The sequence below is a fragment of the Triturus cristatus genome, chromosome 7 (genome assembly GCF_964204655.1).
Source record: "Triturus cristatus chromosome 7, aTriCri1.1, whole genome shotgun sequence".
Lineage (NCBI taxonomy): Eukaryota > Metazoa > Chordata > Amphibia > Caudata > Salamandridae > Triturus > Triturus cristatus.
This window is the reverse complement of record NC_140590.1, coordinates 715,376,467-715,392,794: the sequence shown is the minus strand read 5'-3', so window position 1 is coordinate 715,392,794 and position 16,328 is coordinate 715,376,467. Positions and strand designations below refer to the sequence as shown.

The following is a 16,328-nucleotide window of genomic DNA, read 5'->3' as shown; positions in this document are numbered from 1 at the left end:
CAGTAAAGCTTCCAGAGATTAGGTCAGGACAGCCATTTTAAGGTCAGGCAGACTGAATGTGTAGGCCCGGGGTTGTAGGACACTCCACTGTTGTCCCATGCGATTCTTTCGGAGTGGGTGAGGCTGTAGCAGGACTAAGTGGGAAAACAGTCCCATTTCTAGACTTTTTCACTGTGGAGACCTTGATATAAGCACTGAAACCACGCTCCGGGTGCCATTTTAGGGTCTGGCACAGCCCTTACCGGGTCCACCTTCAAGCAACTCTGCCCCAATATACCTAGGGGCGGTGTGAGTCAGTCTCGCTAACATCCTTCCCAGTTTGTGAGGTCCTCACCATCCAGGCTTCCCGCATCTTACCAGGTTAGTAGCCACACGCTCGCTACCTCAAGTAGTTTCCCCGGTGCCTCTGCCGGATCTTCGCTTGGTACACGAGCTAGAGCCAGATGTTTGTTGCATGATCCTCATTTGTATTTCACGTTTTGTCATCAATGTGAGTATCTTTTGATAAGGTCATTTGATTAAAAGTTTTTTTCTGTGATGCAGTTTGTGAAGCGTGTTTATAGTTCATGGCACAATTGAAACTCTTAAGAACTTTTCAAAAAAGGATAAGTTGCTTGGTATCCAGATATTTATCTTTCGATCATGTGGTTGTGAACACTGCATAAGTACAAATCATGCACTGGTCTAACAAAAACATATAGGCTTAAACAACTAAATACTATGTCCACCATTATGAGTGCCCTTTAAAATTCCCATAACGCGACGACTCGCAGAGTTACCATTTTTGGAAGTCTTGATAAGTACAGAGGGGGCAAACTATCAGTGGCGGCCCGTGCAGGTAAGCGCAGTGGGGCGGGGGCGAGGCAGGGTTGGGGGTGAAAGTGACAAATGACGAGATAGGGAAAGTAAAATAAATAAATGAATAAAATCATTTACATTGAGCTCGTCCAATGCGGCAAGAGAGTTTATTTATGTATTGAATTCTCTTTCCCTTTTCCGTCGTTTGTCACTTTCAGCCCTCCCCACTGCCTCACCGTGCTAACCTGCACGGGCCGCCACTGCAACCTATTGCGATTATACATGTGGGAATGAGACCTACTGTGCTGACTCCTGCATGTTTCTCAACATTTTTTTCAGAGACTTCTCCTGTTGGTTCAGGTGTATTCTTCAGATCGAATAACACTCGCCGATGGTGTTCCAGCTAAACTTATCATTCTGATGGGGCTCTGTTTACCAGACCCCTAAGAATTAACGGACCACTTGGAATTTGTGGATCATCTGCCTTTGCCTAGAGATTTGAGAATAGCCTAATGTTTCCCTTTTATGGGTATTTCAGATATATTTGACAGTTGTGATTTGGGAAATGCATCAATTTTAGTAGATTGTAGTAATTTCAAGATTGGACTTGCACTCTTTCAAGGTTGGACGACTAAGGTTTGAGTGACAGATCTTAGATCAGTCTTAGGCATGACGTTTGAGAGGTTCTGTCTGCATTTTCCGATGAAGTTGTTCAACAATATTAGAGAGTTTATGTGGAAGATCAATGGCCACCCACAGACCATTCACATTTTTGGTTTTGTGAATCTCCTGACTGAGATGGATGAGTTATGTGCAGATATTGTTGAATCTATGGAAAATGAAGCATATATGACGGTGAGGAATTTCATTTTCAAGATTTTAGGGCAAAATATGTTACTAAATCAAAAAATGTGTTACGTTTGAGGAAGACAATTAACAAAGTCAAAAGTCGAGATGGACCTTCAACAGCCCTAAGAGAATGGAAATCCCCAAACTGTAGCACTGTGAATAATCACTTGCTTGTTTATCATATCGTACTCTGTGTTTGCGTCCTCATTTCATCGAAATCACCTATAGTTTATTTGACTATGGATACGCTTATGATTAATTAAACTTTGCACTCAAGTGGTTAATGAGATAGTTCCTGAAAAGATTACATTTTACCGAACCCAATGAATGATTTTAGCATGTATTTGATTGATACTAGTAAATTATATTTTTTTTTAAAGGTCTGTCATGCATTTTGATTTTGTCTCACCCCAGCTCACTGTGTTATCATTTATGTAATTTTGCATTGAGTTTAATATTGTGGCTAGCATAGATTTCATATAAATCTTCTTCTAATGGCTAATGTATAGCTGTATGTGGAGGCTTCATCCTAAAGAGCAAACGAAATCCCTGATGGGTTAAATATAGATTTTGACCAGAGACAGGGAGTAGATGACTACCTAAGGAAGTAGAAGAAGCAAAGAAACATTTAATGGTGACTGAATGATACATTGAGTGTAAGAAATTGGGTATTTGTTGAAGGAAGTAAGAACCCACTTCAAGAAATGATCACAATCCTTGCCATAGTGAATTCCAAATGTCAATAAATAAACCTGTTCTTAACCCACTGGTGGCTTGGCACAAAGCAGTCAGGCTTTAACATAGACACAATGTATAAAGTATTTCTGCAACACTCAAGCAGACATACAGTAAGCCTGGGCATTGAAATCAGCTCTGTTAGAGGGGTTTGTGGAGTTTTCTGCACTTTGCGCTCCGTGGCGCGGCGTTTTTTCTGCGCTCGCCAACAGTAATGTGGCGAGTGTAGAAAAATCCAGTGCTAGACCACTTCCCTGCAAGATTTCTCAATGTGAGCAGTAGCTGATGGTCGCTACCGCTCACGTTGAGAACCCCGCTTGCATTGAGTAAGCTGTCGCTCGAGTAGAACTTCTACTCGAACAACAGAAAGAAGCAGCACCCTCTTGCACTGTGCAAAATGCTGTTCGCACTGATTTTTAAGGGCGGGATAAACACCCGACACTAAAAATCAGTGCAAGCGGCATGAGGTAACCCACTTCACCGTTCGTGGAACTCCACGTAGCTGCCGGATTTTTTTGTCACTTCACTTATGCGGAACTCCGCGAACTCCACCCAGGCTTCACATAAAGTGAAAACACAAAAAAGGGAAATCCCAAACTACTTTAGAATTATTGGGAATATTTTAATAAATAAAATGACAAAAATTCCATAAGTAGAACCAAAGTTTTGAATTTTAAAGTTTGAATTAAAAATAGTGCCAAAAAGGAGCAAATTGCCACCCACAGTTATCTGGTCACACTAGACCTGGTCAAAAGTTATGGCACTGCGATGGAGCATGGGTTGGATACAGGGACCAGGTGCCTCCTAGTCAATAGTTTACCTTCGCACTTACAAAACTTTTTTTGAGAAAAGTTCTTGATGACTGAGTTGGGCTGCAGGCTGGATCTGAAGAGAGGCTCGTTGAAAGCGGCCGGATGAAGAGCAAGACCTCAGTGGGAACTTGGCTTTGATGGGAAGTTCAAGGCTCCCAACGTTGACAGAGGGAAAGCTCCAAGCATGTGAAGTGCAAAGTCAGGGCCCAAGAAGGCAAAGTCGTAGCTGCTCGGCGATGGTCCCAGTGAATTCCTCTATGGTTGGACTTAAAAACTTTTCGGAAAGTTGAGAGCCTTTCAGTGGGTCAAATCAAAAAGTTGAATCCGACCGGCGATTCGTTGTCGGCATCTGCGGCTCAGCAGAAGCATCCTGGTTCTTTTGGAGAAAAGTTTAGAAAAGGTTTCTAAGTGTCCATTTTGCAGTTTTTAGACAAGAAGCGTACACACTAACATCAACCAAGGGTCCAGAACTTGGGGGCACCTCTTGGGGGTTAAGACTCACTCCAGCAAAGGCCAGTGGCAGGGTTCAGAGCAGTTCCAGTTGGAACTGGTCAGCAGGAAAAGCAGGAAAGTTGCAGAAGAAGATGACATCTGAAAGCCTGCTGTGTCCCTGAAGCTTACACAGGAGGTCTTCCAACTAACCCTTGGAGTCACTTCTGGGGACCTGGGCTCAGTGCGAGCAAGTACATTCTTCCTTTAAACTTCAGACCACAGGCATTCCTTCATCTGAGCCTTCACAGGACCAGGAGTGTTCTGATTTCTGGTTCTGGGGTTGTCACTTTTATATCCAGTCCAGCCTGTGGGTGGGGGAATAATGATTTGCCTACCCCAAAACCAGCCCTGGTCAGTTCTTCCCTCTTCCCTGGGGTTGGCTCCAGCTTGCCTAGGGAAAGAGAAGGCAGGAGCAGGCCTTGTGTCAGGTCTCTTTGTGTGCACTGGGGCAGGTTCCTTTGAGGTGTAAACAGGGCATGTCTGTGCCTGCCAACCTGCCATGAAGACCCAATACTTTCTAGGCCCTTTGTCCATTGTCTGGCTCCAATACACATGTATCAACAGTCCAAGGCAGCTGGCCACTCACAGAAAGGCCATAGAAACTTTAGGCAGGGAAAAGCCAACTTCTTAGCAGTGGCATTTCCAAAATAATGATTTAGAATCTATCTTTACCATTAAAGAGGACTTTAAATTACAATTAAAAAGAGTTGAAGAAGTATTTTTTTAGCTGTCCCCAAACTGAATTTAGCAATTATTAAATGTAAAAGGTAAGCTGATGTTAGTCCATGGGAGGCCAACGTTGCCACAGTGAAAAAACGACTTTGGTTGTCTTTCACTGCTAGGACATGTAAAACATTAAATATACATGTCCTAGTTTTTAAATGCTATGCACCTAGCCCAATGAGCATTTAGGGGTGACATATAAGTTTTAAAAAGGAAGATTTGGGGTTGGTAAAGGGGTTATTTTGCCAAGTTGAAACACTTAACCATTTGTTAGCATGGGTAAAGTGCACATAGTCAGAGGGTCAACAAAAATGAGTTCAGCTGCAGAAGGCAAAGGTCTGTGGAACCACCAAACAAAAATATGGTAAATCATTGCACTTAGAAGGATAGAGTCAAGATGTCTGAGTGGAGTGCCAAAGGTGTTATTGATGGAGTGAAAGCATTAGAGCAGAGGTTGATGGTCCAGAGCTTAAAAAGCTGATAGATTCAGAAGTTCAAATATACTCCAGTCATGATGGTCTGCCAAAGGAAGGTGATCAGGCATGACAAAGGTTATTACATTCACCATACCTTGTCTAAAGAATATTGCAAGAATACTCTGGTGCTTATCTACCAATAAGGGACCTGCAACTATTGACTTGTCTTAGGAACCTTTTCTCATTGAAATTATTAGTGTAATATATAATAACAATACTGTTATTATTTATGGAGAGACTTTGGAAGATTTGTTATGTTTTGTGTTTATTTATTCATGCTTGTCTCCTGGCAGAATCTACCGGACTGGTGGGAAAACAAATTCTCACTAAAACCATTTTGTTTTGTTTCATTATGTGTAATTCCTCCAAATAATTCCCTAGAACATCTTAGGCACTCGGGGCTGCCTCGGGACACGTGTTTCAACTGTCCAGCAGCAGAAAAACCTCATGTTCCACTCAGCTAGTGACAGAAGAAAATTATTAAGCGGGGACACTCTGCTGAATGCTTTCCAGTCATCAAGCAATTTACTCCTCGTTCCCAGATCTTAAGTGTGATGGTCTCTAAAGCGAGACTGGCCTGAAGACAAATGAGGAGATTTCCAGAAAGTGATTGCTCCTGAAAGGCTTGAAGGCATGTCTTGATTATGACTGATTCTTTCCCCTCTGGTCTTCTGGAGGTATTGATCAGTTGGGAAAAGTCTTAGTTTCCTTATAGGCCACCCCATCCTGATTGCAATTAATGCCCTTAAACTCTATCCCCCGGGTGATAACTCATTACTCTAATCTGTGTTAGAAGGCCCTGTCATTTATGTTTTTCCACTCACTTGAGGATAGTGTGATACTTGCAATCCAGTCTTAGCATGTGCTTTCAATTTGACCTGCTGCAAAACCCATAGCTAGTGCCAATCCAGGCCCAGAATATCAAATCAGATTTCTTGATATGTGCAATATAATAATTGATTCCTGTTGCTAAGAAGCAGATCACTTTTTCTTGACGGTAACAGATGTTTGGATGTTAATCCTTTATAGATGAGCAGACAAAAAGGGCCTCAACATGGTGGAATTTAAAATGGCCTTACCTGTTCCTCAGGTATCGCATGAAATCTGGATGCATTATTTTGAATTGCTCAGTTGTGTAGTTTTCACCAAACAATGTTGAAGGCCTGGACATGAAGAAGGGGAAATGTGTAAATACGACTATACATTACTAAAACAGCTTAGAGAAATGGCCCTGTATAAATACTGGAAAAGGAAATAATTAAATGTAAAAATAAAGATAGGTAATGAGTTCTAAATATCAAAGCTGTACCATCCAGGAGACAGCAGATATGGCTAATTCTTTTACTATTCCTCCCGAAGGAGTGGGTGAGGGAAATAAAGAATAGGATCTAGTTTTGTCCTAATAAACTCAAAATCTTAACACAGAAAAATTACCAAGGTTGACAGTCTAATATTACTCCTTTGGTATCATGACCATAAGGATGCCAGACACTGTCAAATTGGGGTCTGGTGTATTGTAACTGTGGTAAAAAAGGAAATGGCAGCGATTTTGCACTTAACTATCTCTAAACTTAATAAGAAAAATGGAAGAGAAGGGAGGGAGAGACAAAATAAGGTTTTGGAAAGTTCATATGATCCTCACCCATAGGATGAGAAGCCTGCTCAAAGGAATCCTATATGCTGTCCCCAAGCCTCCCTGGGTTTCATCATTGGTTAGCATATAAATGAGGCACAGTATAGTGCAAGGGGAATTCTAGATTTAAATACCCATGCAGCTAGATTGTTATTTCATGATAACCACTACACACTGATGTTGCAGCTCACAACATATTACACTGTGATTACCTACACTTGTGGGCAAAGAGCTACAAATATCAATAAAACTGAATATCGGGTAAGCTGGTATATTTTATGGGTGTGCCCAAGCCCACAGATTAAGGTAAACTACTAGCGTGTAACCCTCCCCAACCTGAACACATATCACCAGGATAGCTCTTAGCTATTCCAGCAGATGTGTTTGGATGAAGGTGGTCTGGGGCAGTTACCCTCTTCACGATTTCCTTAACAAGAGGAACAGCTTAGTGATTTTTCTACATGTGCAAATGCAGAGAGACATACGAAATAACAATTAAACACTTTTTTCCTTTAATTGTAAACTACTAATGGTCTATGTGGAGGGGAAGCCATTTAGAGCAATTATTTTATTGTACTTCTCATGGGGCCATTAAATGCCATTAATGACTGGAGACATTACTACTTATTACTGGCTGGGGACATTTATGGCCACTGCTCTCTAGGGACATTGATTTTCATTCCTGTGACATTCCTGTGAGGGTCAATTACTGTTCAGTACTGTATGGAATCATTGATTTTTATTGATTTTCATTGATGCCATTAACGCTGTTGCTGACTGATTAGGGACTTGGAAGCTCCTTATCGCCTGGGCCCACTATGTCCAAAACTGCATGGAGCCATTGATACCCATTAATGTTTGAGACAATTTGACGTTTGTTGATGCCTGAATCTGGTAAGCCTTAATGGTGTAACTTTAATGATCATTACTGTGTGAGGCCTATACTCCTCAATGGCTAAGTAAATTGATCCTAATTATTGACTAGCACAATTGAGACTCACTACTGCCTAGGGACATTGATGCCCATTCCAGCTTGGGGCCATTTATGCTTAATAATACACTAGACATTAAAGCTAATTACAGCAGTGGCTTAACAAAACTTGAGGGGGCCCACCTACAAAGTGCATGAAGGGGGCCCCTCCAACCACACCCAGGAGCTCTGCTGACAGGGTACTGGGCTGAAGGGGCCCCCTGAAGCTCGGGCCCCCCCGCACCGCGGGGGCAGTGGGGGCCTTTGTTACGACCCTGAATTACAGGCTTGAGTAATTAATGCTTTGTAATTACAGGTGTAACTCAGGTTCTTTACTGGTTGGGCCATTTGATACTCATTGCAAGAACCCTTTAACTGCTGCTAATGCTTGGGGCTAACAATGCTAATCAATATGTAGGTTTTAGTTTATGGGCTTATATAGCGCTTGAATCACCCCCAGAGGGGTATCTCAGTGCTCGTGGTCTTGCAGAAGAAATTTTTCACTGTGGGCAGGTCTAGAAAAGGGCAGTTTTTTAAGCCTTCCTAAATTTTAAGTGGTCTGGACATTGCCTTAAAGCTATGGGAAGTTGGTTCCATAAGGATGGCGCCTGATATGAAAAGGCCTTTCCTCCTGTCCCTGCTTTTTTGACCAAAGGAATTTTGAGCAAAGATTTCGAGCCAGATCGAAGGTCCCTATGGGGGATATATTGATGGAGTCTCTCCGCCAGATAGGCAGGTCCATTTCCCCATATTGCCTTGTGCATCAGACAACAGATCTTAAATTTCACTTGTTTACGCACAGGTAACCAATGTAGTAATTGTAGAAGAGGGAGTGAAGCTGATCTGTGAGGGGCGTTTAAGACTAAGCGAGCAGCAGTGTTTTGTACCACCTGAAGGCGGTTCAGAGAGGACTCGTTAGCCGCGATCAGTAAGGCGTTACAGTAATCTAATTTACTCAACACCAGGGTTTGGATGAGGGTCTTTCGCAAGGAGTCGGGGACATAAGGTAAAACTCTTCTCAGCAGGCCCAGCACATGAAAGCATGAGCCATTGGTATGTGTTACATGCTCTTTCATAGATAAAGTCTGTTCAAGACGCACCCCTAAGTTTCATTTGCCGTGGTTTCTGGTGCTCGGGCTGTTCCTAGCTCCTTAGGCCACAAGTCTGGTGCCCACAATAGTGGGGCCTCGCCAAAAAGCATGATTTCAGTCTTTCCGGCATTCAGCTGTAAGACCTTGTATCTCATCCACTGTGAGATGGCCAGCATGCCGGAACAGAAGGAAACTTGGGCTGTCTGAGAGGTCTTATTGAAGGAGAAGGTAAGCTGGATGTCATCTGCATAGGATATCGGGATGAACCCATAGTTCCTCAATAGTGAGGCCAAGAGGGCAATGTAGATGTTGAACAAAGTTGGGCCTAAGCATGAGCCTTGAGGCACTCCCTTGGTCAGTTCTTTTGTATTAGACCGATATGGTCCCAGGTTGATGGTCTGGGTACGATTAGAGAGGAAACTAGTCATCCACTGGAGCGCCACTCCCCCAATCCCGGCTTCCCTCAATCTCCTGAGCAGAGTCTGGTGGTCGATCGCATTGAATGCGGCGGAGAGATCTAATAATACCAGGAAGGTAGGTTGGCCATTATCTATTGCGAGCCTGATGTTATCAGTAACGGCCACCAGGGCAGTTTCTGTGCTATGTTTTGTCCGGAAGCCTGATTGAGATGGATACAGGTAGCCATTTGATTCGATATGGTCAGATAGATGTTTATTTTCGTGTTTTTCCAGAACTTTGCTCATAAATGGTTGGAGGGAGATAGGGCGGAGATTTGAGAGATCTTCCATTGAAGCTTTGGTGTTTTTTCGGATTGGGATGATCTGAGCCGCCTTCCATGTTAGAGGTAGGTGGCCTGCCTTCAGTGATAGATTCAATAGAGAGCAGATGGGATCTGATAGCAATTTGGGAAGAGTAGCTGAAATCTATGCGGGGAGGACATCGAGAAGCGAGCCAGATTTTACTTTGCACATTAGTGTTTCTGTCTCTTCCCAAGATAAATGGCGGAAATTCAGCAGTGATTTTGCCCTTGTGTTAGGTGGGGATACTGTAATGGTGTCTGCTGGCAGAGGACAGCTTGTCGCAGTGATCTTATTATAGATGATGTCAATTTTCAGTATGAAGAAGTCGCTTATTTTATCGCAGAGAGACTGAGAAAATTTTTCTTCCAATTCACAGGCTTTAGGGCTAATGAAAGCTTTCAAAATCTGGTATAGGGCTTTCGGGGTGTTCTCTGCTTGGCTTAGTTGTTGAGCTATGTGAGTTTTCTGAGTCTGCTTAATGTTTTTGTGATAGAGAGTGAGGGCTGATCTATATTTCTCTTTATCATCTTTAAGATGGGTTTGGCGCCATCTTCTTTCTAGATTTTTACAGTGGGTTTTTCCCTTATGAAGTTCAGGAGTAAACCAGGCTGCCTGGGTTTGTCTAGATTTAGTTGATCGTGTTTTCAGTGGGGCGTTCAGTTCGATAGCGGCTAAGGCTGTTTTATTGAAATGGGCTAGACTCTCTTCTATATTCCTAAGTGCAATGCCCCCAGGTGGTGTAAAAGCCATTGAGAAAGTTTCTGCATTGATTTCATGCCATTGTCTATACGAGGATTGATAGTGTGGGGCGGGCGACTCTAGTTCTCTGGGCCCCTGCACTTGAAAGTCAATGAGAGCGTGGTCCGACCAGCTTATAGGCTTTGGGGCTTCACATGTGAGGAGAGGAGGATTAGAGAAGATAATGTCTAGAATGTGCCCTGCTGTGTGAGTTGGACCATCATTGATTTTTGTAAGGTTCAATGTGGCTAGGTCAGCCAAAAAAGACGATGTTTCTGCCTTGTCAACACATTCACTGTGGATATTGAAGTCTCCCAGCAACATACATTTGCTGGACGAGATCACATAATGGGCTATCAGCTTCATGAGTTGAAGAGAGAATTTGGTAATGGGGCCTGGTGGGCGGTATACCAGTGCCCCTTTCCAGCTATTTTGTGGTGAAAGATCCATCCTAAAAATCAGGATTTCGAGCTTCTCGTTGCTACGCTGGTCTAGAATTGTAATTTTCACTCTGTCACTATGGATGATAGCTATCCCTCCTCCCATTTTGATCAACCTGTCGAGTCTTTGGATTCTATACCCCTCTGGTATAGCGATGGTGATTGCGGGGGTGCTGATAGGTTTTAGCCATGTCTCGGTTACAAAACCTACATCAGATGTTTCTGAGCTAAGTAGGTCCCAGATCTCAGTCGCATGTTTGGGAAGTGATCTCACATTTCCCAGGAAGCCTTTCCAGCTTTGCCTGGGAGGGGTAAGTTTATACTCAAAATTCAGATCGAAATCTGCTGCTTCCTTGGCATTTAGTTTGTTTGTGTCTGTGCCAAGTTTACTCGATGCTTTGGGATCAACTGGTCTAGTGGTCTAGGTACTGCTAAGACTGAACCTATGCTCTGATACCTGCAGTATAAGCAGGAAAAGAAACTTTCCAGGTAGTTTAGGTGCTGCGCCCCGTCACTATAGCATAAGTGGCATGGGTGGTGGCAGTTTTCCCTGACGCGCAGAAGATCAGACCTAGAGTACCTAAGATTTGAGTGAGTAAGTGGCTCTGGGTGTGAACGGACAGGGTCCCTGGCTCCTGGCGACGTTCGTGCGCGGACAGGCACAGACAGGCTTGACTTTGGCACGCCCGCTGCGCGCGTCCGCTGCGCGCTCCGTATTCCATCCGTTTTTATGGTGGAATAGAGAGGCTAGAGCGCCGACCTCCTCCCTGCTGGAAGTACCTCCCTCCACTCAAACGGGAGAGCCCACGGTGGATTGGGGAAAACGGCTCGGGGGAGGCCAGTGAGACTGCACAGGTATGTTCAGGAGTAGCGATTACAATCACAATTTACAGGTTTTAAAACAAGTGAAAACCAAGTGACACAGTAAAACCAACGCCACAGTTAAAAATATGTGCAAGCGTATCCGATTTTACCAATTAGCAGCTTGCAGTTAATCTGCCAAGTTAGACAATATCTAAAATGAAGGAGCTACCATCAGCTAGCGCACAGTACCACAACTAGCTTGTGCGCGTCCGCTGCGCGCTCCGTATTCCATCTGTTTTTCTGGTGGAATATAGAGGCTAGAGCGCCAACCTCCTTCCTGCCGGAAGTACCTCCCTCCACTCAAACGGGAGAGCCTGCGGTGGACCGGGGAGAACGGCTCGGGGGAGGCCAGCGAGTCTGCACAGGTATGTCTGGGAGTAGCGATTACAATCACAGGTTACAGGTTTTAAAACAAGTGACAACCAAGTGACACAGTAAAACCAATGGCGCAGTTAAAAAGATGTGCAAGAGTATCAGACTTTACCAATTAGCAGCTTGCAGTTAATCTGCCCAGTTAGACAATATCTAAAATGAAGGGGCTACCAGCAGCTAGTGCACAGTACCACAACTAGTTTGTGCACGTCCGCTGCGCGCTCCGTATTCCATCCGTTTTTATAGTGGAATAGAGAGACTAGAGCGACAACCTCCTCCCTGCCGGAAGTACCTCCCTCCATTAAGGTTACTTTCTACTGGGCCATCATTAGGATCTGGGTCACTGACAGTATGGAAATGTAGTCTGAAACACAAAATATCAGTGAAAGTCTAGTTAAGGATTAGCTAAGTATCAGCGGCTCTTTTCATTGTATCTATCTTGCATTTGCAACCCAACAGAATACAGAGATCCAGACAACAATACTCCTGCGCCTCCCATCATTGGCTAGGCAGTCGAATGTGTAACTTCACCCTAATTGGGCCTTTGTCCGCACCAACACAAAGCATGATCTGAAACTAATTCTAGAAAAGATCAGTACAAAATGGTCCTTCTGAGCAGAAGGGTGATTCCGTTTGGAAAGAAACGAGTTTATTACCCTGAAAAAATATAAAATTTAATTAGTGCTAGAGCGTGTAATGTTGTAGGGCACTCTGGTCACTACAGGGGTGCTTTCCCCCCACCAAAGATAGCCTGGACACCGTTGGGTATATAGGATAAACTTTATTCCTACAGAAAAGGAAGAGCACCGGGAAAACGGACCTCGCGGCAGATCGCGGGTCTTCGTGCATGCCAGTCGCTCGTCCTCACACGTTCTCGTGCGCTGCGACATCACGCAGCGCTCGAGAACTAGAGCGCAACACTACATATCTCCCTTCTTTTCCAAACACCAACAAAAGTCTTACTGTGTCCCAGATAGTTCAGCCACTCTCTAGTTCATAGTCCCGGAAGCGGCTGGGTCGTACCACCGCTCTGCCTGCTCTGGTGCGCCTTACCGGAGTGTGGCATTCCTCTGGGGTACCTCCCTCCGCGGGGCTTCCTGCTTGGCTTCTCGGCGTGCTCGGTTCTTCCCTCCTCAGGGTTCTGCTCTCTTCTCTGCTCGGTCCCACGAATTCTGGGGTCATTTGCTCCTCCTGCGCCTCACTGCTCTCTTCCCCATTTCTTCCTTCCTCCACAGACGTACTGTTACCTTCACCTTCCCTGGCGCTTGCTTCTTGTGTCGTTCCTTCGGTCTCCTCCTGGGGCCAACCCACGATTCGGTTGCACTTGGTCATACGATCTTGTGACCACACATTCCCATCGCTGAGCAAAGCCGCTCTGTCGTATACTTCCTTCACTTGTAGGGGAGGGCTGTACTTGCTGTCTCCCTTCTTTTTCTTCATTGCAGATCTGACTCTCACCCATTCCCCTCTCTCCAGGGTGGTGTATATTTTCTGGGCCTTCTCCAGGTTATGCTGTACCACCGCCGGAGACCACTTGCTGGTTATTGTCTTCTCTCTCCACACTACATTGTCTTTGGTGAAAGGGTGTCGTCCCCTCAGGATTTGGAAAGGACTATACCCCGTGCTTGTGGAGGTGATACGGTACGCCCATATCATATTCTGCACCTCTTTCTCCCAGTCCTTGCCCATCATGATGGCTGCTTGGATGGATCCCATGATGACTCGATTAAATCGTTCCACTTGTCCAGTGCTCGACGGGTGTTACACGGCCGTGTGTTGCACCTTGATTCCGTTCCTCTCCCCATACTTGTACCATTTGTCTGAAGTGAATTGAGGTCCATTGTCGCTCAAAATGATCCTTGGGATTCCTTCCCTGAGGAATACTGATGTCACGAACTTGATCACCGTTTCTGTATCCATCGCTTCTCGTATGTGTATCTCAGGCCATTTGGAATACTTGTCCACAAGGACGCACAGGTATTGGGGCGTCCCTTGGCTGTCCAATACCGGTCCTAGAATGTCTATCGCAACTTCTTCCCACGGATCCTTCGGTAACTGGAATCTCCCCAGCTCCGGCCTTCGTGGGTTTAGTGTCTTATCTGCTCTCTGGCATTGGTCGCATTCCCTGACATGCCGCTCTACCTGTACGTCCATTCCAGGCCACCAGTACATGTGTTTCACTCTCATCTTCGTTTTCACTATTCCCAAGTGTCCTTCATGCAGCAGCCCGACCAGGCGGGATACCAACGCAGCCGGGGGGATGACTCTCTCTCCTCTGTACAGGAAGATACCTTTGTCTCCCACCGACAGCTCCTCTCTGACTTCATAGAACTTCCTGAGCGCCTCCCTCAGCCGTCTTTTCTCCGGCCAACCGTGAACTATGTGGTCCTTGACCTCCCTTATGTCGTGGTCGCTTTCATATACTTCGGTCCATTCTTGTCTACTTATGACCCTTTCGAGGTCCTCCATCACGCCACCATCTCTTCCTCTTCAACTGCTGGGTCGGGGGCTTCCTCCAACGCCGCCGCTCTGCTTAAATAATCTGCGACCTTGTTCAGTGTCCCCGGTATATATTCCACGTCATACCGGTATTCCAGTAACTTTAGTGTCATCTTGGCTATGCGCGGCGTGGCGCTGGCATGTCCACTGGAGGTAAGCACCCTGACCAACGGCTTGTGATCCGTCTTGAGTGTGAACCTCGTGCCCCATAGAAATTGGCGGAACCTTCCCATGGCCCATACCACCGCTAGCATTTCCTTCTCGATCACGCTATATTTCTGTTCCGTTGGTGATAGTGATCGGGATGCAAAACAGAGGGTCTCCGTCGTCCCTCCTTTTCTCTCTTGCATGAGGACTGCTCCCAATCCTTTTTCACTGGCGTCCGTTGTCAGTATGGATTTTCCTTGCGGATCGTAGCCTTGGAGGGGCACCGCTTGGCTGATGTCGCGCTTCAACTCTTCGAATTCCTTGTGAGCTTCTTCTGTCCACCTGAACGTCGACTTGTCCCGTATTAATTGTCGAAGATGGTGTGTTTTGGAGGCAAAGTGTCGCACGAATTTGCTGTAATACTCCGCCATCCCTAGGAATGATCTTACTTCTTTGTTGGACGGAGCCTCGGCGTTGCAGATGGCTTTTATGTTTGCTCGCTTGGGTGTAATGCCTTGTCCCCCTATTCCATGTCCCAAGTAAGTGACGGACGTCATCCCTAGGCGGCACTTCTCCCATTCTGCTGTCAAGCCCTTGGTTTCCAACACTTGAAGCACTTTGTCTAATTTCCTGTTGTGGTCTTCCCTGTCAGACCCCATCACCAGTATGTCATCTTGGAAATATTGGATGCCCTCCATGTCCTTAAAAAGGCGATGCATTAATTTGTGGAATACCGCAGCTGCGGAAGCCAGCCCAAACGGCATCCTGCGGAATTGATAACATCCAAAGGGCATTATGAAGGACGTCAATTTCCTGCTGGCAGGGTGTAGATCAATCTGGTGATACGCGGAAGTGAGGTCGATGGTGGAAAACCACCTTATCCCCTTTGTTTTTGACAACATCTCTTCAATGCGCGGCAACGGGAATTTCTCTACTACCACACACTTGTTGAGTTCCCGAAGGTCCACACACAAGCGAACTTTACCGTTGGGTTTGGTGGCTACTACCAAGGGGGCTAGCCATTCCGAGCTGTCAATGGGTTCAATTATACCATTTTCTTCCAGTCTCCGAAGTTCTATCTGCACCGCTTCTTTGATGGCCAGCGGGACGTTGTGTACCTTGTGCGAGACTGGTCTCGAATTTTCCTTAAGTACTATTTTGTGGGTGAATTTCCCTAGTTTTCCCACTTTCCCTCCAAAGACTTTAGGAAATTTGCGTTTCATTTCGTCTAGGTCCGGCCAGTTCCCTTGCGCTGTCAGTAGTACTTGCGTTTCCCCTCCTGGGTCCAACTTGATCCCGAGGTCACCTTGGTCCATCCATCCTAGAACGGATGGGCCTCTTTCCGCCACATACAACTTGCACTCCGCACATCTACCTTTGAATTCGAAGTTCAACTTCCTGTATCCCACCATGGGAATGGGTTCGCCTGTGTATGACATTGGCCGTATGTCTGGTGGTTCTAGTTTTGATCCTAGGCTGGGCTCAAAGTCTTCCTTCCACACTACTCTTTGCACTATGGAGTATGGCGATCCCGAGTCTGCTACGATCTTGATTTGCACGCCGCCTATTCGCATGTCACACAGTGGTTTGCGGGATCGCTTATGCCCGACACTTAATACTGGTTCGTCGACGCACAATATCTCGTCATCCTCCTCTTGTTCACCCTCTTCTTCCGGTTGTTCGTGCATCACATATTTCACCATTTGTTTCTTCGGTTTCCGGCAGCACACCTTTTCATAGTGCCCCATGACCCCACAAAACGTGCATTTTGCCCGGACGCTGGGCATCGTTTGTCTTGCGCAAAGTGCGTTGAACTCCCACACCTGTAGCATCCTGCGCTGGCCTCTCCGCTCGGCTTCCATGACTGCCCCGGTTTCCCTTTCCATTTGTTCTGTCCTTTCCGTTCGGGCAGCATGGTTTTGCCCCGA

General features: G+C 45.6%; 1 protein-coding gene across 3 annotated transcripts in view; it reads right to left on the bottom strand.

Moving 5' to 3' along the window:
- Positions 1–16,328, bottom strand: part of LOC146810405 (alpha-N-acetylgalactosaminide alpha-2,6-sialyltransferase 2-like) — a 252,735-nt gene that overhangs the window by 20,819 nt on the left and 215,588 nt on the right. For all 3 annotated transcript variants that reach the window (XM_085617402.1, XM_085617403.1, XM_085617400.1), the window contains exon 7: positions 5,965–6,048. In XM_085617402.1, the coding sequence (XP_085473528.1) occupies positions 5,965–6,048 (84 nt within the window). The remainder of the gene's footprint in view (positions 1–5,964; positions 6,049–16,328) is intronic.